The sequence below is a fragment of the Aotus nancymaae genome, unplaced genomic scaffold (genome assembly GCF_030222135.1).
Source record: "Aotus nancymaae isolate 86718 unplaced genomic scaffold, 86718_ANA_hifiasm-v0.15.2.pri h1tg000053l, whole genome shotgun sequence".
Lineage (NCBI taxonomy): Eukaryota > Metazoa > Chordata > Mammalia > Primates > Aotidae > Aotus > Aotus nancymaae.
In genome coordinates, this window is record NW_026988467.1 from 13434594 (window position 1) to 13459574 (window position 24981).

The 24981-nt window shown below is 55.6% G+C and overlaps 1 protein-coding gene across 2 annotated transcripts in view; it reads right to left on the reverse strand.

The window, feature by feature from the left end:
* Nucleotides 1-8412: 8412 nt before the first annotated feature.
* Nucleotides 8413-24981, reverse strand: part of EPHA2 (EPH receptor A2) — a 31838-nt gene continuing 15269 nt past the window's right edge. The window contains exons 4-17 of one of the 2 annotated variants that reach the window (XM_012440146.3): nucleotides 22366-22521; nucleotides 21947-22279; nucleotides 20503-20618; nucleotides 19886-20039; nucleotides 19002-19101; nucleotides 18434-18489; nucleotides 18038-18163; nucleotides 17729-17917; nucleotides 16628-16689; nucleotides 16314-16523; nucleotides 15970-16119; nucleotides 14528-14721; nucleotides 13430-13585; nucleotides 8413-9380 (exon numbers count right to left, since the gene is read on the reverse strand). In XM_012440146.3, the coding sequence (XP_012295569.2) occupies nucleotides 9275-9380; nucleotides 13430-13585; nucleotides 14528-14721; nucleotides 15970-16119; nucleotides 16314-16523; nucleotides 16628-16689; nucleotides 17729-17917; nucleotides 18038-18163; nucleotides 18434-18489; nucleotides 19002-19101; nucleotides 19886-20039; nucleotides 20503-20618; nucleotides 21947-22279; nucleotides 22366-22521 (2108 nt within the window). In that variant the 3' untranslated portion in view covers nucleotides 8413-9274. Of the gene's footprint in view, nucleotides 9381-13429; nucleotides 13586-14323; nucleotides 14722-15969; nucleotides 16120-16313; nucleotides 16524-16627; nucleotides 16690-17728; nucleotides 17918-18037; nucleotides 18164-18433; nucleotides 18490-19001; nucleotides 19102-19885; nucleotides 20040-20502; nucleotides 20619-21946; nucleotides 22280-22365; nucleotides 22522-24981 lie in introns of those variants that run through there. The other variant, XR_001105341.2, reaches the window with a different exon arrangement.

Consider the following 24981-nt stretch of genomic DNA (forward strand, 5'->3'; position numbering starts at 1 on the left):
CCTGTCCCCATCCTCATGGAGCTGGCCGCTGAGTGGAAGGCAGGGTCAGTGATAGGTAAGTATCTCACCACCTGGGGCCACAGCAGCAGAGTCAAAAGCAGCACAGATGAAACGTGGTAGAGGTTGGATGCACCTTTAAGATGGGTGATGGGGGCATCCTCTTCCAAGCTCTTACACACAAGCTGGTAAGATCATGCTGAGGATGTGGGGAAGAGCTCCAGGCAGTGAATGGCATCTAGCAAATCTCAGGAATCTTGTGTAGAGACTGAGTCAGATGTGATAAAATGGAAAAAATTAAAAAAAAAAAAAAAAAAAAGGCCAGGTGCGGTGGTTCGTGCCTGTAACCCCAGCACTTCGGGAGGCCAAGGTGGGCAGATCATGAGGTCAGGAGTTTGAGACCAGCCTGACCAACATGGTGAAACCCCGTCTCTACTAAAAATACAAAAAAATTAGCTGGGCATGGTGGCGGGCACTTGTAATCCCAGTTACTCAGGAGGCTGAGGTGGGAGAATCGCTTGAATCCAAAAGGTGGAGGTTACAGTGAGCCAAGATCATGCCATTGCACTCCAGCCTGGGCGACAGAGCGAGACTCTGTCTCAAAAAAAAACAAAAAAAAGAAAGAAGGAAGGAAGAAAAGAATCTTGTAAAATAAAAGGAGGGTGGAGAGAAAAGCACAAGGAGACCTACCTAGGCTCACTCGATGGGAAATCCGTTGATAGCTTAGAGCAAGGCCCTGTGGCGAGGGGCTGGGCTCGAATCCTGGCGCTGCCAATTGCTAGCTCTGGAGCTCTGGGCAAACCCTTCACTTCTCTGTGCTTCATGGTAGGGTGACTGGATCAATCACTGTCCAATTAAAGACAGAGGGTGAAAGGGGAGCTATTACAACCAATTATACCAGGAGAACAGGCTGAAGCCAGGACTGCCCTGCACAGATGGGGGATACAGCCCCCAGCCCTTGGGGCAGTAGTAGCACTAGGGCACAGAGTTGTTGGGAGGATTAAGTGAGTTAATCCATGGGAAACACTTTGATCAGTGCCAGCACATGCAATGCGCTTAGTAATTGTTAGCTATTAGCATTTTATTACACACTCATACACACACACACACACACATTCACACAGAATCTCAGAGGAGAGTCAGAGAGAGACAGACACATCTGAGTGCCATTCAAGCCCTCTGTGATCCACAGCTGGCCTCGATGGGAGCCTGCGGGAGGCAGGGTTCATGTGTCCCCACTGCCTGGCGGCAGAGTGGGCTCTGCAAGATCTCTCTTTTTTTTTTTTTTTGTTGGGTGGATGGAGTCTCGCTCTGTCACAGTCTCAGCTCACTGCAACCTCCGCCTCTCAGGTTAAAGTGATTCTCCTGCCTCAGCCTCCCAAGCAGCTGGGACTACAGGTGCGCGCCGCCATGCCCAGCTAATTTTTGTATTTTTAGTAGAGACGGGGTTTCACCATGTTGGCCAGGATGGTCTCGATCTCTTGACCTTGTGATCTGCCCACCTTGAGCTCCCAAAGTGCCAGGATTTGGCATGAGCCACTGTGCTTGGCTTTTGTTTTTTTTGTTTTTGTTTTTGTTTTTGAGACGAATCTCACTCTGTTGCTCAGGTTGGAGTGCAGTGATGCGATCTCAGCTCACTGCAACCTCCACCTCTTGGGTTCAAGTGATTCTCCTGCCTCAGTCTCCCAAGTAGCTAGAATGACAGGTGTGTGCCACCACACCCAGCTAAATACAAAAAAACTTTTGTGTTTTTAGTAGAGATTTAGTTTCACCATGTTGGCCAGGCTGGTCTTAAACTACTGACCTCAGGTGATCTGCCCTCCTCGGCCTCCCAAAGTGCTGGAATTACAGGCATGAGCCACCGCACCAAGCCTGCAAAGGTCTCTTGGCCTGGAAAGGTGGATATAGTTTCCACTAACAGAAATAGGGAGGGAGGTGTGAGGGGGTGGGCGAGGGTTCATGGTGAACTGAGGGCAGGTCCGGGAGTCTGGACCCCATTAGAGTACAGGGCCGGGGTGCAGAGTCTGGGGGAAGTGTGCCCTGTGCCCAGGCACTGAGATTGGTTGGGCAGGCCCATGAGGCCTGGTCCTGGGGGAAAGGCCCCTCCACCCAGCAGGAGACCTGATCCTGCAGCCGCCTGCTCTGCCAGCCCAGTGTGGAAACTGCATCCGTCGGTCCATCAGGCGGCTGAGGCCGTGGGGAATGTGATGAGGCTGCTGAAATGGGGCCTCGGCCCAGCGGGAGAAAGGGGCCCCACCCCGGGCAGGGGTGGGATGTGGCTGCAGCTTCCCAGAAACTGGGTCTGGTTCTGCCGACAGAAACGCTGATGGTTTGGACTGGAAAGCCAGACCCAGAGGGCTGGAGTGGGGCCTGCTGGCCAGGCTACCTGGGCTGCCCAGGGATGCCTGGGGAGAGGGTGCCAGGAGTGGGGAGGGGCAACTCTGTGGTGGGGGCAGGGGCCCCTCGTCTTAGCCAGGACAGACTTCCTGGAACCTTCATCACTACAGATGGACAAACTGAGCCCCCGTGACACCAAGGGACATGCCCAGGACTCCACAGCCAAGTCAGGAGGAGGCGCCCATCCGAACCTCTGTCTTCCCCAGTCCAAGGATCTTCCTGCCATTTCCTAAAAAGAACCCCAAAGTCCCCAAATGTCACTCAGCAGAAGGCAGTGGGATCATCTGACCCTTGTCTCCTATGCTGCTCTGTCACCTCCTAGCTGTGGGAATTTGATGACTGTAAGCTCGCTGAGCCTCAGGGTCCCCGGAATGGGATAAATATAGACCTCCCAGGGTCATTGTGACCCTTGCGTGGGTCTCAGTTGGGCACGGTCATTGGCATGGCACGGTCACTGGCACTGTGGCAAGTTAAAACCGTGTCACCTGGCACCAGCCTTAGATTTCCTAATTAATTAGCAACTCCGAGAGGAATGGGCAATGCTAGAAGAACACCCACCGCCTACGATGGTAGGCGTTCAGAAACGCTCCACTGCTTCCCCTTAGCAGCTTTAGAGGTCCCTCCCGGCCAGCCAGAGGGAGCGTAGGACCATTGCACAGCACTTAACCATGCTCCCAAAACCCATGTCTGCCTCCACAGGGCCCTCAGATCTCAAAAGCCCAGCCCTTGTCCTCCCAGTTCATCTGTTTATTGAACAAATGTTTATTGAGGGCCTACTGGGTACTACACACAGTTCCAGGGAGGGGCAATGCAGGCAAGACGCACAGCATGGGCGAAGGCACAGAGGGTCCAAGCTGAGGACTCAAGTACTTCCCATACCCACTTATTCACCCTCTGTTCTAGCAGCATCTGTGGTGTGCCAGGACTCATCCCAGGCCCTGGGCTACAGCTGGAGCTGAGGGGTGTGAATGGGGAGGCGAGCAGAGAGCTTGCCTGTCCCTCTAAAATTTGCTAATTAATTAGGAAATCTAAGGCTGATGTCTGGCGACGCGGTTTTAACTTGCCATGCAGACTGGGAGCACAGAGAAAGCAGGCACCTCCTTGCCCAGTGCCCACTTCAGGGCTTTGCTGGATGCATCAAAAGCTCACCAAGGCCCCTGCAGCTCAGAGCCCACTTCTCAGCTGAGAAGACTAAAATTAGAGATGAAGGTTCTGCTTGGGGTGGGAATGAGGGCAGGGCTGCTGTCCTACGGCCGCTCCTGGCACAAGAGCCTGGGGTTAGGGTGGCATAAGAGGTGTAGGAAGCTTGTCTTGGTCAAATGAAGCCCAGATGTTGGAGGGAAGACTCAAGCCCCACCCACAGAAGTCTGGAGTCAGGGCCAGGCTCTTCTGAGACACTTCTTCCCCCACCTGGTGGACTCCTACTTAACCTTGACCTCAGCTTGGATGGTTCCTCCTCCAGGCAGCCTGTCTGGACTTTCTAGGCTGGGTCAGGTGCCTCCCCTGCCCACCAACCTCTGACTCCTATAACACCCAGCTCTGCCCCTTCTTAGACTGGGTCCTACTCTGTTACTATTGCTGCCCCCACCAGACTGAGAGCCCCATGAGGGAAGACAGGGGCCTTATCCATCTTTGTGGACTTGTGCTCAGCCTGGCATAGAGCAGCAAACCATCTGGGTGCCTGGGGTGTGGGGCATGGTTTCATTTGGAGACCTTGGACAGGTTATGGTGCCTCAGTTTCCCCAGAACCGGTGCTTCTCAGACCTTATCTAGGGAAGTGTCCAGGATGGCAGAGAGGGGAGAGGGTGGTTCTGGCTAGTTATGTAACCTCCCTCCCCTCAGTGTTCAAATCTGTAAAATGGGACAATAATAGCATCTGCCTTGAAGGACTGTTGGAAGAATTAAGTAAGTAAACACAGGCAAAGTGCTTAGAACACTGGGTGGTGCCCAGAAAAGCTTGTGTAAGTGTTTGCTGATACCTGATCTTAAACGCTACGTTCCTTCTGCTCTGAGTTGGTTTGTTTGTTTTTTTCTCTGATGATATTAGCTTTGATCACTTGGTTATGGTGGTGTCTGCCAGGTTTCTCTACTGTAAAGTTGCTTTTCGTTTTCTCTCTTATTTTTTTAACCCTTCCCTACTGCCTTTCTTCGGAGGGGTGTCCAGTCCACAGTCCAGTCAGGGGGCAAGTAAGCCTTACCCACTAGAGTGAAACAATCCATTCCTTTGAAATTCGTCTTTAAGGAAGGTTTGCCTCGTCTCTCTCCACTTATTTATTTATTTATCTGTTTTTTGAGATGAGGTCTCACTCTGTCACCCAGGCTGAATTGCAGTGGCACAATCTCAGCTCACTGCAACCTCCACCTCCCAGGCTCAGGTGATCCTCCTGCCTCAGCCTCCTGAGTAGCTGGGACCATAGGCATGTGCCACCATGCCTGACTAATTTTTTGCATTTTTCTTTTCTTTTTTTTTTGATATGGAGTCTCGCTCTGTTGCCCAGACTGGAGTGCAATGGCGTGATCTCGGCTCACTGCAACCTCCGCCTTCCAGGTTCAAGCGATTCTCCTACCTCAGCCTCCCGAGTAGCTGGGATTACAGGCGCCCACCAACGTGCCCGGCTAGTTTTTGTATTTTTAGTAGAGACAGGGTTTCCCCATCTTGGCCAGGCTGGTCTCGCACTCCTGACCTCGTAATCCACCTGACCTCATGATCCACCTGCCTCGGCCTCCCAAAGTGCTGGGATTACAGGCATGAGTGACCACATCTGGTCAATTTTTTGTATTTTTGATAGAGACAGGGTTTCGCCATCTTGGCCAGGGTGATCTCAAACTCCTGAGCTCAAGCAATCCACCTACCTTGGCCTCCCAAAGTGCTGGGATTACAGGCATGAGCCACTGCACCCAGTCTTTAATCATTTATTTATGTCAGTATGGACTCATGGATATTTATTTTCGACTTTGGATTTAATCTAATACCGCATCGTTTTGCTGCTCAGCTTGTTCTAGTTTGTCCCTTGGGAGTTCTTTGGGGCTGGCTCCCGTGTCTCCCTGGCACAGCCCACCTGTTTATTTGTGAGCACTTCTTTACTCTCTGATGCTCCAAGATGCTCCCAGCTCATCTTGTGTTTTCCCTGCCTCAGCCCCAGAATCAGCCATTTCTCTAGGGAGTCCTGGTCCCTTTTATTAGAAAATGGTTTTTAGGAACCAAGATCTGAGGGCTGGGTTGTTTTTGTTTGTTTGTTTGTTTGTTTGTTTGAGACAGAGTTTTGTTCTTGTTGCCCGGGCTGGAGTGAAATGGCACGATCTCGGCTCCATCTCCTGGGTTCAAGCAATTCTCCTGCCTCAGCCTCCTGAGTAGCTGGGATTACAGGCACCCGCCACCATGCCCGGCTAATTTTTTAGTTTTTTTAATAGAGACAGGGTTTCGCCATGTTGGCCAGGCTGGTCTTGAACTCCTGACCACAGGTGATCCACCCTCCTTGGCCTCCCAAAGTGCTGGGATTACAGGCATGAACCACGGTGTCCCTGCATCTAGGCCCTCTAGGAGACAGATCTGGATTTGCTTTGATTTAAAAATAACGTTTCCCCTCCTGCCAATTGTAGGGTCTACTGGGGACTGCAGACAGCTGCTCACCAGGCTTTGAGCATCGGACCTGTCCGTGGCCCACAGATATATGTGTTCTCACATGTCCAGGGCTCCAGGGAAGAGAGCACATGAGGCCACCTCCCCACATGCTAAGCCACTTCCTGCATTCATTCCTGCTCGTCAGCAGGGCCATGGCTGAGTTGCTTTGGGAAAGGGACTGGTCTTGATGTGTCCTCATAGCCCAGATTGCTGTGGGTTTGCAAGTTGCAGGCTGACTCCCTGCTGGGCCAACAGCTTTGTCGGTGGTAGTGACAGTAGCCATAGCCCAACCACAGAGCTCTGGTGGCCACCTGGGTCAGGCACCAGGAAGGCCCGACTCAGCCACCATATCCAGCACACTCAGGTAGCCCAGTGCTAATGGGAAGAAGGCCCAGCAGGTGCTCCCTGCACTCCCATTGCTCACCCAACCCCAGCCACACCTGACACAGGTGATCAGGTGTCTCACGGATGCCCCCTGGGCCAGGACCCAGAGGGCGGCACCTCTCCTGCAGCAGCAGGGTTCAGGGAAGAGCATGCCAGCCTTGAGACCCTAGGGCAGGCAGAACATCCTCTCAACTTCGCCAGCACCTCTCCTGTATCTCCCCAGAGCTCCAGGCTGAGAGTCAGGAACCCTGGGTTCCAGGCCTGCCTCTACCAGTGGCAACAATCATACCACTCCCTGCTTAAAACCTTCAGTGCCTCCTTATTGCCCTCAACTTGAAATCCCCACTCTGGGCCTGTCTTACAAGGCCCTGGAGACCTCTCCAGCACCCCACGTCATGCCTTAATAACACCAAATTGCTTGTGGTTCCCTTGCACAACCGTGTGGTTTCACGCCCCCGCACTCACTCTGCGTCACCCCTCCCTTGGCTTCTCTGGTTAACTCCTAGTAGTTCCTGAGGTCTCAGCTCTGGGCCCGTCTCCTCCAGGAAGTCTTCCTCCTGGGCCTTAGATCATCTCTGTTCCCTGGTTATGTTCCTGGTAACCTTTGTTTGACACCTTCCTAACCCCCACTATGAATGACGTCTGACATGCAGGGAGGCAATCAGTCTAGTGGAGAAGGCTCAAGTTTGAAATTAGGTCTCTGGCCGGGCTCGGTGGCTCACGCCTGTAATCCCAGCACTTTGGGAGGCTGAGATGGGCGGATCACCTGAGGTCGGGTGTTTGAGACCAGCCTGACCAACATGGAGAAACCCCGTCTCAACTAAAAATACAAAATTAGCCAGACGTGGTGGCTCATGCCTTTAATCCCAGCTACTAGGGAGGCTGAGGCAGGAGAATCGCTTGAACCCGGGAGGTGGAGGTTGTGGTGAGCCAAGATCGCGCCATTGCACTCCAGCCTGGGTGACAGAGCGAGACTCTGTCTCAAAAAAAAAAAAAAAAGAAAAGAAAAGAAAGAAAGAAAAGAAGGAAGGAAGAAAGAAAGGAAGAAAGAAATTAAGACTAGGACTCTGGCTTTTTTTTTTTTTTTGAGACACAGTCTCACTCTGTCACCCAGGCTGGAGTGCAATGGCGTGATCTCTGCTCACTGCAACCTCTGCCTCCAGAGTTCAAATGATTCTCCTGCTTCAGCCTCCCCAGTAGCTGAGATTGCAGGCGTCTGCCACCATGCCCAGCTAATTTTTTATTTTATTTTTAATGGAGACTGGGTTTCACCATGTTAGCCAGGCTGGTCTCGAACTCCTGACCTCAGTTGATCCACCTACCTCGGCCTTCCAAAGTGCTGGGATTACAGGTGTGAGCCACTGCACCTGGCCAGGACTCTGGCTTTTCTTAAGACTGCTGTGTGACTTTGGGCTAGTCACTGCCTGTCTCTGAACCTCCATCTCCTCATCTATGAGAAAAGTATCCCACTGGGATTTCTGGCCTTGCTTTCAATTCTGGCCTCTGCCCCTAACTTGCTGTGTGGTCTTGAGCAGGCACAGTTGCTGGACTCCAGCTTGGTTTTCCTTTTCTGTAAAATGGGGCCGCCTACAAAACTCATAACTAAGTGTTGAGGTTCCGACAAGCCGAAACCTGTGAAAAGCTTGTGTAAACCTCAGAGCCCTACATGGATGCTTGAAGGATCTATTTCGACAGCTCCGGGGAGCCGTGGGAGGAAAGCTGACGGCCGCTCTTGCTGTTCTCCTACCTCACAGCCCTCCAGAAGCCTCTGAAAAGCCTGGAGATCAAAGGCGATTGGGGCCTGCTGGCATGGAGGCTGGGCTCAGCAGAACCTGCTCCCTGGCCCCCTGCCCACCTCCCACCCACCCCTGCTCCCAGGGTTATGCGATGTGTCCGCCTTGTGCACGAATCTCTGTTTAAATACTCAGGGTTTAAGGGGAACCCTCAACCCCTCAACTCCCACCCAGGAAGCTCTGGGACCCCACTGCTTTTCCCAAGACTGAAAGCCAAGATCGGTTTGAATCATCTGCAACTTTATTTCAGAGCAGAAATAAGTCATTTTCTAACAATAAATATAAAAAAAATAATAAATAAGATTCGAAAAAAATTTCCAACAAAAAATCATTAACACTGACCGAAGAGTAGCTGCTATCTAAAGGGGTGAGAGATGGGGCCGACCGGGGCATGGGCAGGACGCTCCTGCAGCACCGGTCCCCGGGTCCCCAGCTCAGGAATGTCTGACACGGGCCACCCTCTGTCCCCAGCCCTGGCGGGGCCCCCTGACACACACACACATTCTCTCCACAAAGTACAAAATATATATTTAAAAACCTCAACACAACCAAGCAACTTGCGAAGGCCCAGGAATCAAGGGTTTGACCCGTCAGGGATGAGGATGGGGCCCGGGGGTCTGAAGAAGGCACTAGAGGGACAGGGACCACTTTGGGTCTCGCCCAGTCAAGTTCACAGTCTGCCCTCTTAGCGTGAGGAAATGGGGCTTGAGGTACCCTGTTCACTTGGCGCTGGGGCAAGCCCTCCGTCTCCTGAGATGGCCTCATATGGGAGAAAGCGAAGGGGAGGTCGGTTTGGGAAGGTCCCGCGTGTCTGTCTGAAGGCCACGGCGGGGCTCCTGCTCCAGGGATGCCAGTTTCTTGCTAAGTGCTCAGCTGCGTGTCCCTCGCCTGGCTCAGCAACCCTGGGCGTCTCCTCAGTTCCTGCCAGGGTGCCATTCAAGACCCTCCAGCAGAAGTTCCAGGGGATACCAGTAGGAAATAACTAGAAATAAATAAGGTCCTCGGTGGCCCGTCGCAGCAGGGAGGCCACTCTGTGTCTTCAAGTATTCTTGGCCGAGGGGACTCGAGGCCCTGTCGAGGCTCAGATGGGGATCCCCACCGTGTTCACCTGGTCCTTGAGTCCCAGCAGGCTGTAGGCGATGCGCTTCTGGTGGCCCGGCAGCCGCACCCCGATCCTCTTGATGTCGCTGTGGGCCCGGAGGGAGAGAGGGAGAGTTAGGGGCTGGAGCAGGGGAGGGGGGCCGTTCTGGGCAGGGACAGGACTCGGTGGGCAGCCGGGGAGGGGAGTAGAGGTGGGCAGAGGAAGAGGGCGGAGAGGGGGCCTTGGGGACCTACAGGGCAAGAGAGCTCTGGTTAGGTGGGCCTGGGAAAAGGAGCCACAGCCTAGAAGCTTCCCAAGGTGGCTCACCATCAATAAAGTTAGGAAAGCGACAGAAGCCCCAACTCTTTACAATGCTTTAAAAAAAAAAATCAAATCTTCTGAATTATCTGTGAGGTAGGTGCTCTTTTCATCCTCGTTTGCAGATTAGAGAACTGAGATGAGAGAGGTGAAGCAACTTGCCCAAGGTCACACAGCTAGGAGGTGGAAGAGCCGGGAATCAAACCAGCTATGAACAAATGCCTCCCCTCCTCTCACCCTGAATCTGTCCCCAGCACCCCGGCTAAGGCCCCCTTCCCAGGAACTCTCTAGGGATGTCGCTCAAAGCCCCTCTGCCCAAGGTCTCTTCCCACCCACTGCCTTATTTCTTTCTCATTCCTTCCAAGTTCCCACTGCTGGTCATGAAGGAAGGACTCAGGAAATACTCGAAGGGCTAAACTCTGTGAATCTCCATGGGTGGGGCTTGCGGGTCACCAGATCCAGTGTCGAGGAAGGTGTCTTTCCTTGGGAGAGCCTCAGTTTCCTCCCGTGTAAAATGGGAGCTACTGTCCATCTGGAGGGCGAGAGACCTCAAAACCAGCGGCCGAGGGGGAAGGCAGCGTCAGTACCAGATGGACAGAGGTGCCAGGAACCCTCCTTTCCCACCCCCACAGGGCACACACTCTCCCGCCTCCCCCTTCCATGCCTCTCCATCCCCTCATGAAATCACTTATGCTCCCACGAACCTCTGAGGAGGGCATTTATTACTCACTTTGGGAGTTTTCTCCTCTACCGTCCTCACCCACTAGCCCAAACCCATGAAAACACCCAGGTTTTTATGGGCCGTCTTTTGGCTGTAAAGGGAGCTAATTATATGGTGCAAGCTCCTAGCTGCAGTTCTGCAGACGTGACTTTCCCACAGGCTCCAGGAGCCCTGGGACAGGTGCAGAGAGGGAAGGGCAGACCCAGGTGAGTGAGGGGACTCCGGGACTTCCAGCAGAGGCCGGTGCTCCCACGGCAGCAGGAAGGTCAGGACATTTGGGACACTCAGGAGAACCTCCAATGCTACAGCCACGGGACGTTTCTAACCTATCCAGCTGGAGGTCTCAAATTGTGGCCCCTGGACAAGCGCTAAGACCACGGGGAAGGAGACAGGACCCCTAGCCCGACCCCAGACTCACTTGACTTGCAATTCTGCAGGTGGGGCAGGGAGTCTGCATTTGGTTGAATTCCAGAAACCTGACATCCAGTTTAAGAACCAGTGGGTTGTAAAGTCCAGGAGGACGAGTGCTAAGACCTTGGGCCCATCACCCCCACAGCCCCTGTTCCCCCTCCCACCCCGCCCAGGGTCCAGGATAGGCCTGGCACATAGTAGGTCCCCAGGGAGTGTCTGCTGCATGAATGAATGAGCAAATGAATGCTTCAGCAGAGCCTGGGCCGTTTCTGGGCTACCTCTGGTCCCTCTTCCAAATGACAGAGGTTAATCTCACAGGATGGGAGCACAGTTTGCTTCTGAGGCCCTGTGTAGAAAACTCCAAGACCATCTACCCAGTGAGCTCCTACTGTATTCTGGCCCTGGATGCAGGCAGATGGGAGTGAGAAATGGCTCCTGGAGCCTCACACATCAGATTATTCATTCATTCAGCAAACATTCCTTCAGGGCCAAGCCTATGCCACGGGCACTGGAGACCCTAAGATCTACCAGCCTATTCCCTCAACCCCCATACTGAATGCAGATGCTGTAATCCCAGCTCTGGACAAAGCCTGGGGTTGGGCTGAGTCTTTTTCTGGGGTGCAACAACCACCCCTTTCATCAGCTGCTCACAAAACATCTGGGACCACTAGTCCAGCTAGAAACCCAGCTGACTCCAAAATAGCAAAAATGGAGAAGAGAAAGTGGCTGTGGGACCCCAGGGGAACAGGCAGCTGGTCCCTTGGGAGGGAGTCAAGGAGGCAGGAGGCCGAGAAGTGGGGCAGGTGGGACACTGAAGCCTAAATCCTGACCTCACTGAGAAAGGCAGGCATTCCCCCGCAACCAGCTCCAAGCCTCCCATTGGGATCCATGGCGTGTGTAGACCCAGCCTTCAGGTTTTAAAAAGTCCTTTGAGATCCCCATTTATTTGGAAAGAGGCAGAGGGGAAGGAGGAGGCAGTGGCGGTCCGAGTCATGCAGGCCCCAGCTCTGAGCACCAGCGGCTGGTGGGAGGAGCGGGGTTGGGGGGCGCAGGGGGGTGCCGAATGACTTCCTGTCTTTATCCAGGCCTTTCACAACGACACACACTGCAGCGCGCACACACACACACACACACACACGCACACAGCCTCCATCCATCCAAGACCGCCCGTCCTCGCTCGTGGGAAAGACATTGGCGAGGGGCACCCCGGGCTATTTCGGGAAGCTTCTAGGAACATGTGCTTCCTATAAACACTTCTCCTTGCCCTCAGCTCTGGTCACCAGAAGAGAGGCTGTGTTGTCCTTGGTGGGAGCCCCCGGAGGGGCAAAGGGTCTGGTGGATGTTCCCAGAGAAAAGGAGAAAAGGAAGGGGCATTTGCACAGCTCTAGGGGAGGAAAGCAAGGGAGTGGAGGAAAAGAGGAGAGCACTGAGGATTTAGCGCCTACTGTATACCAGGCCTGTCATCTGCACTGCACCCATGTGATCCCATCAAATTTGATCACCCACTAGGAAGCGGCAGATGTGGGACCTAAACTCAGGCATGTGTGCAGAGCCCAAGCCTGTGGCCCTGCTGCGCTGGCTGGCAGCAAAAGGCATCCTGTGACCCATCTCCTCTCCCTATGTCTCCCTGCCTCCCTCTGGTCGGCTCTGTCCCTGCCTGATTCCCATCATTGGCTGTCCCCTGAGGGGGGCCATGGCCTTGGCCAGCAGGTTGGAAGCCCAGCTGAGCAGCTTCCGAAGGCCCTAGAGAATGGTCATGAACAGGCTCAAATCCCAGAACTTCTGTGACCCAGAACCATGGGAGGCCCAGGTCATCCCCTCCATAAAGTTCCCAAAACCTCCCAGCCTCTGGGTCTGTTCCCACCATGACCTTGGACCATGCACAAGCTGGATTGTTGAAACTCAGCACTATTTTTAGAGGCACAAAAGGCTAAGAGGATAGTGTCTTCTCCCTCGTGGGACAGGAGGAGGTGTCTGTGCCAAGGCCATGCCGGGAAAAGTCTCAGTGCTGGAGCTGGGAAGGAGAGAAGTGCTCCCACGGGGAAGCTCGTCAAAGGGCCAAAGCCAGGGCCAGCAGCAGGTAAGCGGCACTTCTTGCCAGGTGGGACTGCAGGCTGAGAGCCAACCAAGTGGAGAGAGGTGCCAGCGGTAGGCAGGGTTTCTCTCTCCTGGGCAGCAGCCAGGGCATCTTGGCCCCAAACTGGCTGTGTGACCTCAGGCAAGCCGGTAACATCTCAGCCTCAGTTTCTCTACCAAGGACTTCTCCGATCCCTGTGCTCTGGGAACCCGCCTGACTGGGGCTGGAATCCTGATCTGTCCCTAGCGGCTGTGGGACCCTGGGCAGGCCATTGCACTTCCCCATTTCTCATCTGTTAACAGGACCTACCCACTGGGTTGTCATTCAAAGTGCTCAAGCAGAGTCAGCACACAGTCAGTCCTCAGTAAACAGTAGCTACTGTTATGATTACACTTACTGTTATTTCCCCACTCTGGTAAAGGATGTAGGAAGAGAAGGGAGCTGAGAGTGGGCACTCAGAACTGTCAGCTGCTGACAGGGTTCGACCCTTCCCTTCCAAGAAGCCTCTTCTCAGAAGAGAAAGAACAAAGAGAGGAGAATTGAGGGGCAGGGAAGAGGGTGGGGGGCAGGGTGGAGCAGCCTCTGGAGTGGGGGTGGCGGTGGGTGGGATGGGAAGGGCCTGACTCACTCGTTGGTCATCTGCACCACCTTCTCGATGGCAGTGTAGCCAGCCGCCATGAAGTGCTCCGTGTACTGCTGCATCTTGATAGACTCCAGCCACTCGGACACCGTGCGGAAGGGCACCCCCTCCGAGCCGCTGGTGCTGGGGAGCCGGATAGACACCCTGCCACAGAGAGCACTGTAGGTGAGGGGCTGCAGCACCTGGCACCCTGGACCCCAAGCCTTCTGCTCCCTAAGCTGGATGATTGACTCGGCTGCCCCGTGTCTCACTCGGTTTCCTTATCTGGGCAACGGGGAAGCCCAGTCAGGTAGGGTTCAGTGAGATCTCCTGGCACACTGGGAGTACTCAGCGTCTGTAACTACTGCTCCACTCCACTAACAGGACCACCACTAACTACCAGATCATAAAATGTTACGAGCAAAGATCCCAGCCACGATCCCAGCCTGACCACTTCCAGCCATGTAAGACATTCCGTCCCTCTTAGACCGGGCGTGGTAGCTCATGCCCGTAATCCCAGCACTTTGGGAAGCTGAGGCAGGTGGATCACCTGAGGTCGGGAGTACGAGACCAGCCTGATCAACATGGAGATCAGCCTGATCAACCTCATCTCTACTAAAAATACAAAATTAGCTGAGCATGGTGGCACACATCTGTAATCCCAGCTACTCGGGAGGGTGAGGCAGGAGAATCGCTTAAACCCAGAAGGCGGAGGTTGCGGTGAGCCAAGATCATGCCATTGCACTCCAGCCTGGGCAATAAGAGTGAAACTCTGTTCTCAAAAAAAAAAAAAAAAGATATTCAATTGCCCTGTGTCTCAGTTTCCTCTTCTACAAAATAAGGATAATTAGAGGACCCATCTCGTAGGTTGTTTAAATGTATGAAAACATACTGAGTGCTCACACAATGCCCCGCGCACGGACACGTCAGCTGGTTGCTTCTATTAGGATTTGCTGGGCCATCGTGTCCACTGTAAGTCAAGTCCACACATACACTCTGAGACCCCACCATGCTCTGACTTCCTCTGGGTGGCCACTCTGCCGAAGTGGCTCAGGAGTCTGCAGAAGGGAAGTTGGGGTCACCATGGGCAGAGGGCACAGAACTCACCGGGGGTCAAAGTCAGCCAGGGTCTTGAGGGAGTCAGGGGCACGGATGAGCTTGTCCAGGATGCTGACGATGTCGGCGAACTTAGGGCGGCGGGCACGCTCCTGCTGCCAGCACTGCATCATGAGCTGGTAGATCGCGGAGGGGCAGTCCATGGGCGTGGGGAGCCGGAAGCCCTCATTGATGGCTTTCATCACCTGGCGGGGACATGAAGGTCAGGGGTGCTGTGGTAGGAAGCCACTGAAACCCCACGCAGCCTCCAACATATGGAAGCGGGCAGGGGAGGGAAGGGAAATAGGAACATCCCAGGAACAGACGAGAAGGGCCTTTCTTGAGCTGACACCTAACCTTCAGAGCTGCCCAAAGGCAAATGCCTAAGATGCTGTCTCCTGAGTTCCCTGGAGGGACTGTTTTTTTTGAGAGGGAGTCTTGCTCTGTTGCCCAGGCTGGAGTTCAGTGGTGCAATCTCAGCTCACTGCAACCTCCACCTCCAGGCTTCAAGCAATTCTTCTGCCTCACCCTCCCAAGTAGCTGGGACTACAGGCGTGTGCTGCCATGCCTAATTTTTGTATTTTTAGTAGAGACAAGGTTTCACTATATTGGCCAGGCTGGTCTCGAACTCTTGACCTCATGATCCGCCCACCTCAGCCTCCCAAAGCGCTGGGATTACAGGCATGAGCCACCTCACCCAGCTGGGACTTTTTTTTTTTTGAGAGGCAGGGTCTCGGTCTGTCACCCAGGCTAGAGTGCAGTGGCGCTATCACACCTCACTGCAGCCTCAGCCTCCTGGGCTCAAGTGATCCTCCCACTTCTGCCTCCTGAGTAGCTGACACTACAGGCACGTGCCGCCATGCTTGGCTAATTTTTAAATTTTTTGTAGAGATGGGGTTTTTGTCATGTTGTCCAGGCTGGTCTCGAACCCCTGAGCTCAAGTGATACTCCTCCCAAAGTGCTAGGATTACAGGAGTGTGCCACTGCTCCTAGCTAGAAGGCACTTCTGTCCCTGCTCCCTCTCAGGGCACCAGGCAGCAGCCACACTGCGCGCCCTCAGCCCTGCCTCCCTCCCATCTCTCTTCCCCTCCTTCTCTTCATCTGGCTGCTTACAGTACCCTTGGTCTTGGCAGAGACATGACCTCTTCTGAGAAGCCTCCCAGGCCACCAGGCTGAGTGAGGCGGCAGGCACACAGACACACACACATATACATGGACACACGGAGACACGGACACACATGCACACCCTACTCCTTGTTGCATCTCTGCACACTCTGAACCAGCTCCTGGAACCCAGCCCAAGGCCTGGCACGCAGTAGATCCTCAGGAAACATTTACGGAACAAACATAAGAACCTTCGTGTAAACTCTCCTCTGCCCAGCCCCTGGAGTTTGGGACGAGTAAAGGGCTTGAGTTGAGGTCCGGGCAGGCCTGGGGAAGGCAAGGGCACCTACCTCGTGGTTGGACAGCTCCCAGTAGGGCCGCTCGCCATAGGTCATCACCTCCCACATGACAATGCCGAAGCTCCACACATCACTGGCCGAGGTGAACTTGCGGTAGGAAATGGCCTCCGGGGCTGTCCAGCGGATGGGGATCTTGCCGCCCTGCAGGGATCCCAGGCCCAGTCACCACTGTTCCCTCTGGTTGGCCCCAGGGCCACTGCAGCTAGGTCCCCCGGCCCCTCCCTGGACTCCTACAGGTGTTCCACCTCCTAAGGCCCATGCCCAGGTGTGCAGGCGAGAGGACACCGGGCAAGGTGAAGGCTGCTTCTCCCTCGAGATCCCCATCCCCAACTCACACTGGTGGTGTAGGTGGCCTCGGGGTCGTCCTCCAGCACGCGGGACAGGCCAAAGTCCGACACCTTGCAGACCAGGTTGCTGTTGACGAGGATGTTGCGGGCAGCCAGGTCCCGGTGCACGTAGTTCATGTTGGCCAGGTACTTCATGCCAGCTGCGATGCCCCGCAGCATACCCACCAGCTGCAGCACGCTGAACTCGCCATCCTTTTCCTGCCAGAGCACAGGTGCTCAGCTACCAGCCGGCCCTGAACCCATCAGGCCAACCCCAGGCTCAATGGCCGGGCATCCCTGCCCCCTACAACCCACATCCTTACCCGAAGGAACTTGTCCAGGGCGCCATTCTCCATGTACTCAGTGATGATCATCATGGGCTTGTCTGTAGGGGGTGGGCGAAGTGAGAGGTGAGTGGGCCCAGGCGTGTGGGAGAGGTGGGCCCAGATATGGGAGAAGGTGAGCACAGGTATAGGAGAGGTGGGCACAGGTGTGGGGAGAGGTGGGCACAGGTGTGGGGAGAGGTGGGCACAGGTGTGGGGAGAGGTGGGTACAGGTGTGGGGAGAGCTGGGCACAGGTGTGGGGACAGGTGGGTACAGGTATAGGGAGAGGTGGGCACAGGTATAGAGGAGGTGGGCACAGGTATGGGGAGAGGTGGGCACAGGTGTAGAGGAGGTGGGCACAGGTATAGGGAGAGGTGGGCACAGGTGTAGAAGAGGTGGGCACAGGTATGGGGAGAGGTGGGCACAGGTATAGAGGAGGTGGGCACAGGTATGGTGAGAGGTGGGCACAGGTGTAGAGGAGGTGGGCACAGGTGTAGAGGAGGTGGGTGCAGGTATGGGGAGAGGTGGGCACAGGTGTAGAGGAGGTGGGCACAGGTATGGGGAGAGGTGGGCACAGGTGTAGAGGAGGTGGGCACAGGTGTAGAGGAGGTGGGTGCAGGTACGGGGAGAGGTGGGCACAGGTGTAGAGGAGGTGGGCACAGGTATAGGGAGAGGTGGGCACAGGTGTAGAAGAGGTGGGCACAGGTATGGGGAGAGGTGGGCACAGGTATAGAGGAGGTGGGCACAGGTATGGTGAGAGGTGGGCACAGGTGTAGAGGAGGTGGGCACAGGTGTAGAGGAGGTGGGTGCAGGTATGGGGAGAGGTGGGCACAGGTGTAGAGGAGGTGGGCACAGGTATGGGGAGAGGTGGGCACAGGTGTACAGGAGGTGGGCACAGGTGTAGAGGAGGTGGGTGCAGGTATGGGGAGAGGTGGGCACAGGTATAGAAGAGGTGGGTGCAGGTGTAGAGGAGGTGGGTGCAGGTATGGGGGAAGGTGGGCACAGGTTTAAGGGAGGTGGGCACAGTCACAGGAAGAGCCCCTGCCAGGTGGCCCCTCTCCACCCCCTGCGGGCAGGCCCTGAGGCCGGCTGAGCCTCACATTTGGAGACAACGCCCTCCAGGCGGATGATGTTGTGGTGGCTGAACTGGCCCATGATGCCGGCCTCGCCGAGGAAGTCCACTCGCTGCTTCTCCGTGTAGCCAGCTTTCAGCGTCTTGATGGCCACGAGCACCTCCTTCTTCCCCGAGGACGCCTTCAGTGTGCCCTTGTACACCTCCCCAAACTCTCCTGTGGGCAGGCAGGGTCAGGAGAGCGCCCCAGTCAGCCCTAGCACGAGGGCTCCCACCCTGTATCACCACCACCCGCCTGCTGCCTCCTCAGGGCCCCTTGGCAGGGGGCCAATCTCACCTGCTCCGATCACCTTCTGCCGAGTGACACAGGACGGATGGATCTCGGTGGTAAACTTAAGCACAGCCTGGTTGGGGTCCTCATACGTGTGGGGGTCCACATATGTCTTCAGGGGCTTCAGTTGTTCTGGAAGGAGAAGGGGTGGGGTCACAGGCAGCTCAGGAAGGGCCCTGTGAGGGGTGCCGTGGAGACAGACGAGAAGGTCACGTGACCAGGGACCTCAGAGACTTGGACCAGGCTGTGGGGGACAGACCCCTCAGAGCTACCCACGGAAGCCTATGGCTGCACCCCAGTGCCCTGGGAACACCATGGTTGCCCTCACCTCCCCCACAGAGCTGGGGAGGCTCCTGGGATGATCCAGGCAGGGCTGGGCCTGGAGCGGGGGCTGCATCTCACCTGACTTGGAGAAGTAAACGTCCTCCGAGGACCGGCGGGCGCGCTGGCTCTTCCTCCTGAAAGAACCCCACAGGGAACCAAGTGCAGAGAGGTCAGCGAGGACTGCTCCGCCCGGGGGAGCCTCCTAACCCTGCTCTGGTCCTGGAGGGACCTGGGGTGCTCAGAACGCAGCCCAGTCCCCTCTGTTGCTGTCCAAGCTCTATGCTCAGGGCTGAGGGTGTGGAGAAGGCGGGCGGAGGGATGGATCTAGGCCCCACAATGGCCCTTTAAGCAGGCGTGACGAGGGCATTCCCATTAGAGCTACCCGGGTTTCCTGCCTGCGTGTCCAGAGGAATTGCGGACACATCGTTAATAACAAGAGCAGTGGTAAAGACCCCCGTGTCCCGGCCCCACCGCGTGCCAGGCACTGCGCTACACACTCCAGCTCGTATATCCTGGCACCATCCGGAGGCAGGGATTAGACTAGACTAGAGTCCTGTGGCCCCATCGTTCAGATGAGGAAACTGAGGTTCCTGCCCTGTTTCCCCACCCAAGCCCTTGTGGAGCCAGCGTGTGGGCTCTGACAAACCTGCGGTGGATGAAGAAGCCAACTGCCGCCAGCACCAGAAGCAGGACCACACAGACAGCCACGCCACCAATCACCGCCACGTTGCCAGATCCCTCTGGGGCTGGTGGAAGAAAAGCAGCTGATGACAAGGGAGTCCCCCACCGATCACAGCAACACCTGCGCTGCACCCAAGGCACCTGGGCCCCTACTGTGTTCTGGGTGCTTGCACTTGGGAAGGCTCCGGAGGGCACTTAGTCCCATTTCACAGACGGTCATGCAGAGGCCTTCCTGAAGGTCTCTCAGGAGGTGTTGCAGGTGTGTGGGGCTCAAAACTCTGGCTCTTTCTGCTATGTGGATTTGAATTTGAGTCTGCCAATGCAGGCCACACCCCTCCTCCTCACATCACTGTTGTGAATCCACATTCGGGTCCTCCTCCCCAGTCTTGGAGCCAGTCCCCGCAGGGCTGTCCCAGGCCCCAGGTGACCACGAGAGGGGCATTTCTAACTTCTTTTTTTTTTTTTTTTGAAATGGAGTCTCGCTCTGTCGCCCAGGCTGGAGTGCAATGGCGAGATCTCAGCTCACTACAACCTCCGCCTCCCGGGTTCAAGTGATTCTCCTGCCTCCGCCTCCTGAGTAGCTGGGATTACAGGCGCCTGCCACCACGCCCAGCTGATTTTTGTATTTTTAGTAAAGACAGGGTTTCACCATGTTGGTCAGGCTGGTCTTGAACTCCTGACCTCATGATCCACCCATTGCCTTGGCCTCCCAAAGTGCTGGGATTACAGGCGTGAGCCACAGCGCCCGGCTCATTTCTAACTTCTTTGATTCACTTCCTTCTCCCAAGATGTCTCCACTGCTTGGTTCTGGGCCCTGGCCTGGCCCGTGCTCAGGGCCCGCCGACTCACACAGTGTCTGGAATTCGTGCACCTTGCTGCCGGCCCCCTGGCCCTCCTGCGTCAGTGCCTGCACCTGGACCAGGTAGATGGTGTCCGGAGCAAGGTCGTCCAAGGTCACGGAGAAGCCCTCGGTGCGGCGCACGTTGTAGCTGTTGGAGTCTCCCTGGGGGCGGGTGGCAGGCAGAGGAGCAGGCCGTGAGGGCAGGGCGGGGCCTCGGCTCAGCCTGCTGGAGACCACCCCCAGCTAGCAAGGTGGCTTGCCTTGTTAGCAGACTTGAGGCTCTTCTTACAGAGGAGGAAACTGAGGCTCAGAACTGTCACTCACTCAAGGTCAGAACTGCTAAATTCATGACCCAGGACTCAAACCTAGGTGTGTGGGGTCCCAAAGACTCTGCCCCTGTCCCCACCCTGACTGCCTCTTCCAAGGACACCACGTCTTCTCTCCTACAAATCTCTGCTGTGCTGCCTTAGGAGATGTAACTCCCTGGCAGACCCCAGGCCTCAGTTTCCCCATCTGCAGAAGGGTGCTTCTTCAGATGGCTGGGTGGTCTGGTGAGCACCTATGTGGCCAGCCTGTCCCCTGCTCTCAGCCCAGCTGGAGCCAGCCCTGACCCTCTGGGAGTTACCTTCTTGCGGTAGGTGACCTCGTATTTCCACACGCGGCTCTGCTGCGGTGGGGGGATGCTCCAGGAGACGCTCAGTGAGGTGGTACTGCGGCCCTCCAGCCTCACCTTGGGGGGCTCTGGGCAGGACAGGCGGTGGGGGAAGGGTGTGAGAAGCTGCCTGTGAGCAGGCAGGGGTTGGGGGAACAAGTGGACCTGGAGCCAGATCCCCCACAGCCCAGGTTCTTTTATTTTATTTTTTTGAGACAGGATCTCCCTCTGTCACCCAGGCTAGAAAGCAGTGGCACGATCTCAGTTCACTGCAGCCTCGAACCCCTGTGCTAAGCAATCCTCCTGCCTCAGCTTCCTGAATAGCTGGAACTACAGACTTGTGCTACTGTACCTGGCTAATTATTATATTTTTTGTAGAGGTGGGGTCTCTACGAAACTTTGCCCACACTGGTCTCGAACCCCTGAGCTCCAGAATCCTCCTGCCTCAGCCTCTTTAGATCCCAGCCTAGGATCCTAAACTTCCAGCTCCAGAGCACAGGGCCAGAGCCCCAGGCCCCTCCCCTGGCCTCAACACAGGGGCTGGCACATCAGAGGTACCCCATATTTATAAGTGAATAAATAATAAAAAAAAAGAAAGAGAATAACTTTTGCCCAATCCTCTCTGTAGACCAGGCACTATTCTAAGAGCCTTAAATATAATACTTTAAAATCCTCATTACTAATATTCTTAGTTTTTGAGATGGTGTCTCTCTCTGTCACCCAGGCTGGAGTGCAGTGGCACAATCTCAGCTCGCTGCAATTTCCGCCTCCTGGGTTCAAGTAATTCTCCTGCCTCAGTCTCCTGAGTAGCTGGGATTACAGGTGCACGCCACCACACTCAGCTATTTTTTGTATTTTTAGTAGAGACGAGGTTTCCCCATGTTAGCCAGGCTGGTCTCAAACTCCTGACCTCAGGTGATCTGCCCGCCTTGACCTCCCAAAGTGCTGGGATTACAGGCGTGAGCCACTGCACCCAGCCTCAATTCTCAGTTATTATCCCACTTTACAGGTGAGAACACTGAGACCCAGAGAGGTTAACCTGCCCACAGTCACAGAGCTCAGAAGTGGCTCTAGAGCAAGGATGTCCAGTCTTTCAGCTTCTGTGGGCCATATTGGAAGAATTGTCTTGGGCCACACATAAAATGCACCAACACTAACAACAGGTGATGAGCTTTAAAACAATTGCAAAGAGAATCTCATAATGTTTTAAGAAAGTTTATGAATTGTGTTGGGCCACATTCAAAGCCGGCCGGGGCCACATGTGGCCTATGGGTTGGACAAGCTCGCTGTAGAGACTGAGCCTTTAACCACTTGCTCTGCTGCCTCTCCCTAAACACACCCGAGCCTCAGGTGGCCGTCCTCCTTAAGCCCCACCTGGGCAGGCCCCATAGGACACAGCCGTCCCCCTGGGCCTCACCTGTCTGGTTGATGCTCACACTGGCAGTGCGGAAGCTGCGGCTGGTCACCAGGCTCGAGACGCCGTTGCGGGCCTCCACGGTGAAGGTATAGTTCATGTGGGGCTCCAGGTCGCTGACTGTCACACTGGTTCGGGTCAGCCTGTGCGGAGGTTCCGAGTAGCGCACGGTGGCCTCACACGGCCCGCACTCCCCAGACTCGGGCCAGCACTGTTCGCAGGTGACGCTGTAGACGATGTCCTCGCGGCCCCCGCTGTCCTGTGGGGGCGTCCAGCGCAGCTCCACCTTGGCACCCATGCCCACGGCAGTGAGGTAGTGTGGGGCAGAGGGGGGACCTGCAGAGAGAAGGAATCAGTGCTCTGCTGGACCCAGGCCAAGAGTCACCCTCAGTCACGCCACCCTGACCCACGGCGAGACTCACGTGTGCAGGGCATCGACACTGGGTCCTGCGGTGCCCGGAAGAAGCCTTCCTCACACTCACAGGAGGCGGCACCCTCGGGGGATGGCAGCGTGTGCTCAGGGCACTCCAAGCAGGGGCTCTCAGATGCCTCAAACTTAAAGAATCCAGGCGAGCAGGCTGGTTGGCACAGGACAGACAGGGCACAAGGACATCAGTTCAATCTGCTCCCGCCCCATGTGACTGTCTCATTCCCTCACTAGGGACCCCCACCCCCAAGGCAGGTCAGTAAATCTTTATGGACCTGTTTTCTTGTCAGCAAAATGTCTCAGGATGGAAAAGTGCATGGCCAGAGCCTAGCATGTACCAGGCACCCAGGAAGTGCCTCACACACATGCTGCAAACCTTTGCTTCACTCCCGACTGGCTCCTGCAAGAAGCACCATGCCCCTGAGCCTGGCATTCAAGGCCACACCTCGCCTTCCAATTTCCCAAGAATCCCATCATAGCCTAGCTCAGCGCTTGACCAAGCACGCCGCCCACCAGCCTCATCCCCTTTCATCCGTGCAGACCAGCCTGTCAGATCCCCACCTGGGTAGCTGCGAGCTGCCCAGAACAATGATTGCCTCTTCTTGACCATGTGTGTTTGTTGACTGACTATCACCACCACCCTGACTCACTGGCCAGCCTCATCAGTTCAGGATGCCATCCCTGCAGGTGTTCCCTTCGCCCCAGGACCTGCCTGCCTTTCCATGAGGGGTTGACCAGGAAGCAGGAAAGACCAAGCCCCCCGGCATTTTCTCTGGCTCTGCTTCCAGGGCCGAGTCATATCCGACAGTCACAAGGGCAGCCAGGAAGTGGCTCTTCCTCCCCCAGTGGCTGGTCCTGCCCTGACCCAGCAGGCTGGGGGCTCAGGCACCTGACTCCGGGGGCTTCTTCCTCCCACCTCCCTATCCTGTCTCATCCTGCCCCTGCCCTAAGTCCCTTCCTGGCCCTACCGGCAGGAAGCTGCCCAGACACAGGGTTCCCGGTGCCGGGCTGGCCAGGGCTTGGGCAGCTGCTGAAGCGGCCAGGGTGGGTGGAGGTCACCCTATGGAGCTCCCCCTACAACCCTACAATTATAATCCTTCAGGTTGTTCTGAGGAGAGGGTCCTGAGTCACCTCCACCCTCAGCGCCGTGTTCACCACACACACACTGATCCCCGGCTCTGCGCCTGGCCCAGCGCTGGGTATGCACCAAAATGAAAACAAAGCCCTGATCTCAGAGCAGAAGCACCTGACAAGGTCCGCAAGACAGACGGAGGAAACAAGCTAAGAGATAAGTGGGTGGAGAAAGGGAAACAACCTTGGCCAGGAGTCTGAGAAGTCACACAGGGGACATTTTGGCTGGGGTTTAGAGGCTGCATAGGAGTTCAGCAGGGGAGCGATAGATATTGGGAGAGGGAGTTAGGAGTGAGAATGAGCATGACGAATAAGGGAGGTATGAGTGGGTTTGTGGGCACAAATGTGGCGAACAGCAAGCAATAAAGCAGTTGAGAAAGGCCTTGAATGCCAGGCCAAGAAGCTGGGACTTTATCCCGGAGGCAATGGAAAGCCGCTGGAGGTCTGACGTGGGGAGGTCAGATCCCTGCCGTCAGGAAAAATCTGTGCCTAGAGGCCACTTTTGTCCTAGACCCTGGGGACAGCCTGGCCCCCAATGGCCTAAAGACTACCCCCTCCAGGGAAGCCAATTTCAATTGCCATGGCCCAAGCAGGTCTGCTAACCCTCAGGTACAGAATCTGGAGCAAAGACTCTCTTCGTCCAGTCCCCTGTGTGAGCAGAGGTGGACAGAGGGACCAGGAGTCGGAAGAACAAGACTCAAAGGACACCCAGCTCTGTCAGGTGCCAGACAGTGACTCTGCTCCCAGAGCCAGGCTGCATCCCTGTCCCCTCCCCACCCCGGTCCAGGGACCACACAAACAGCCTCCCTCAGCCGCTTGGCCCATCCTGCATCAGCAGACCCTCAGCATTGGTCCTGCGAGAACTCAGGCACCCAGTGCAGGGAAGGGGGCTTGTCCTGGGCCGTGCAGCAGGACAGAGGAGGCCCAGGACCTGACTCCTGCTCTGCATGGAGCCTGGAGTCCCAGTGACAGTGACCGCCGGTAAGTACCTACTGTGCGCAGGGCTTGGGCTGAGCACTTTACAAGCATTTAGTCCTCAAGATAGACCTGCTATACACAGGCACTACTGGCGCTCGTTCCATTTTGGAGGTGAGGAGAGGAAAAAGAAACTTGCACAGGGTCACCAAGCTCCCAGGAAACCAAAACTCAAACTTAGGACGCCTGACTTTCAGCCTCTCTCCCCTCCCACTTCTTTTTATTTTATTTTATTCTTTATTTTTTTATTATTATGTTTTTGAAATGGAGTCTTGCTCTGTTGCCAGGCTGGAGTGCAGTGGCAGGATCTCAGCTCACTGCCATCTCCGCCTCTCGGGTTCAAGCGATTCTCCTCCCTCAGCTTCATGAGTAGCTGGGATTACAGGCACCCACCACCAGGCCTGGCTAATTCCTCTATTTTTAGTAGAGATGGGTTTTCGCCATGTTGGCCAGGCTGGTCTTGAAATACTGATCTCAAGTGATCCTCCCGCCTTGGCCTCCCAAA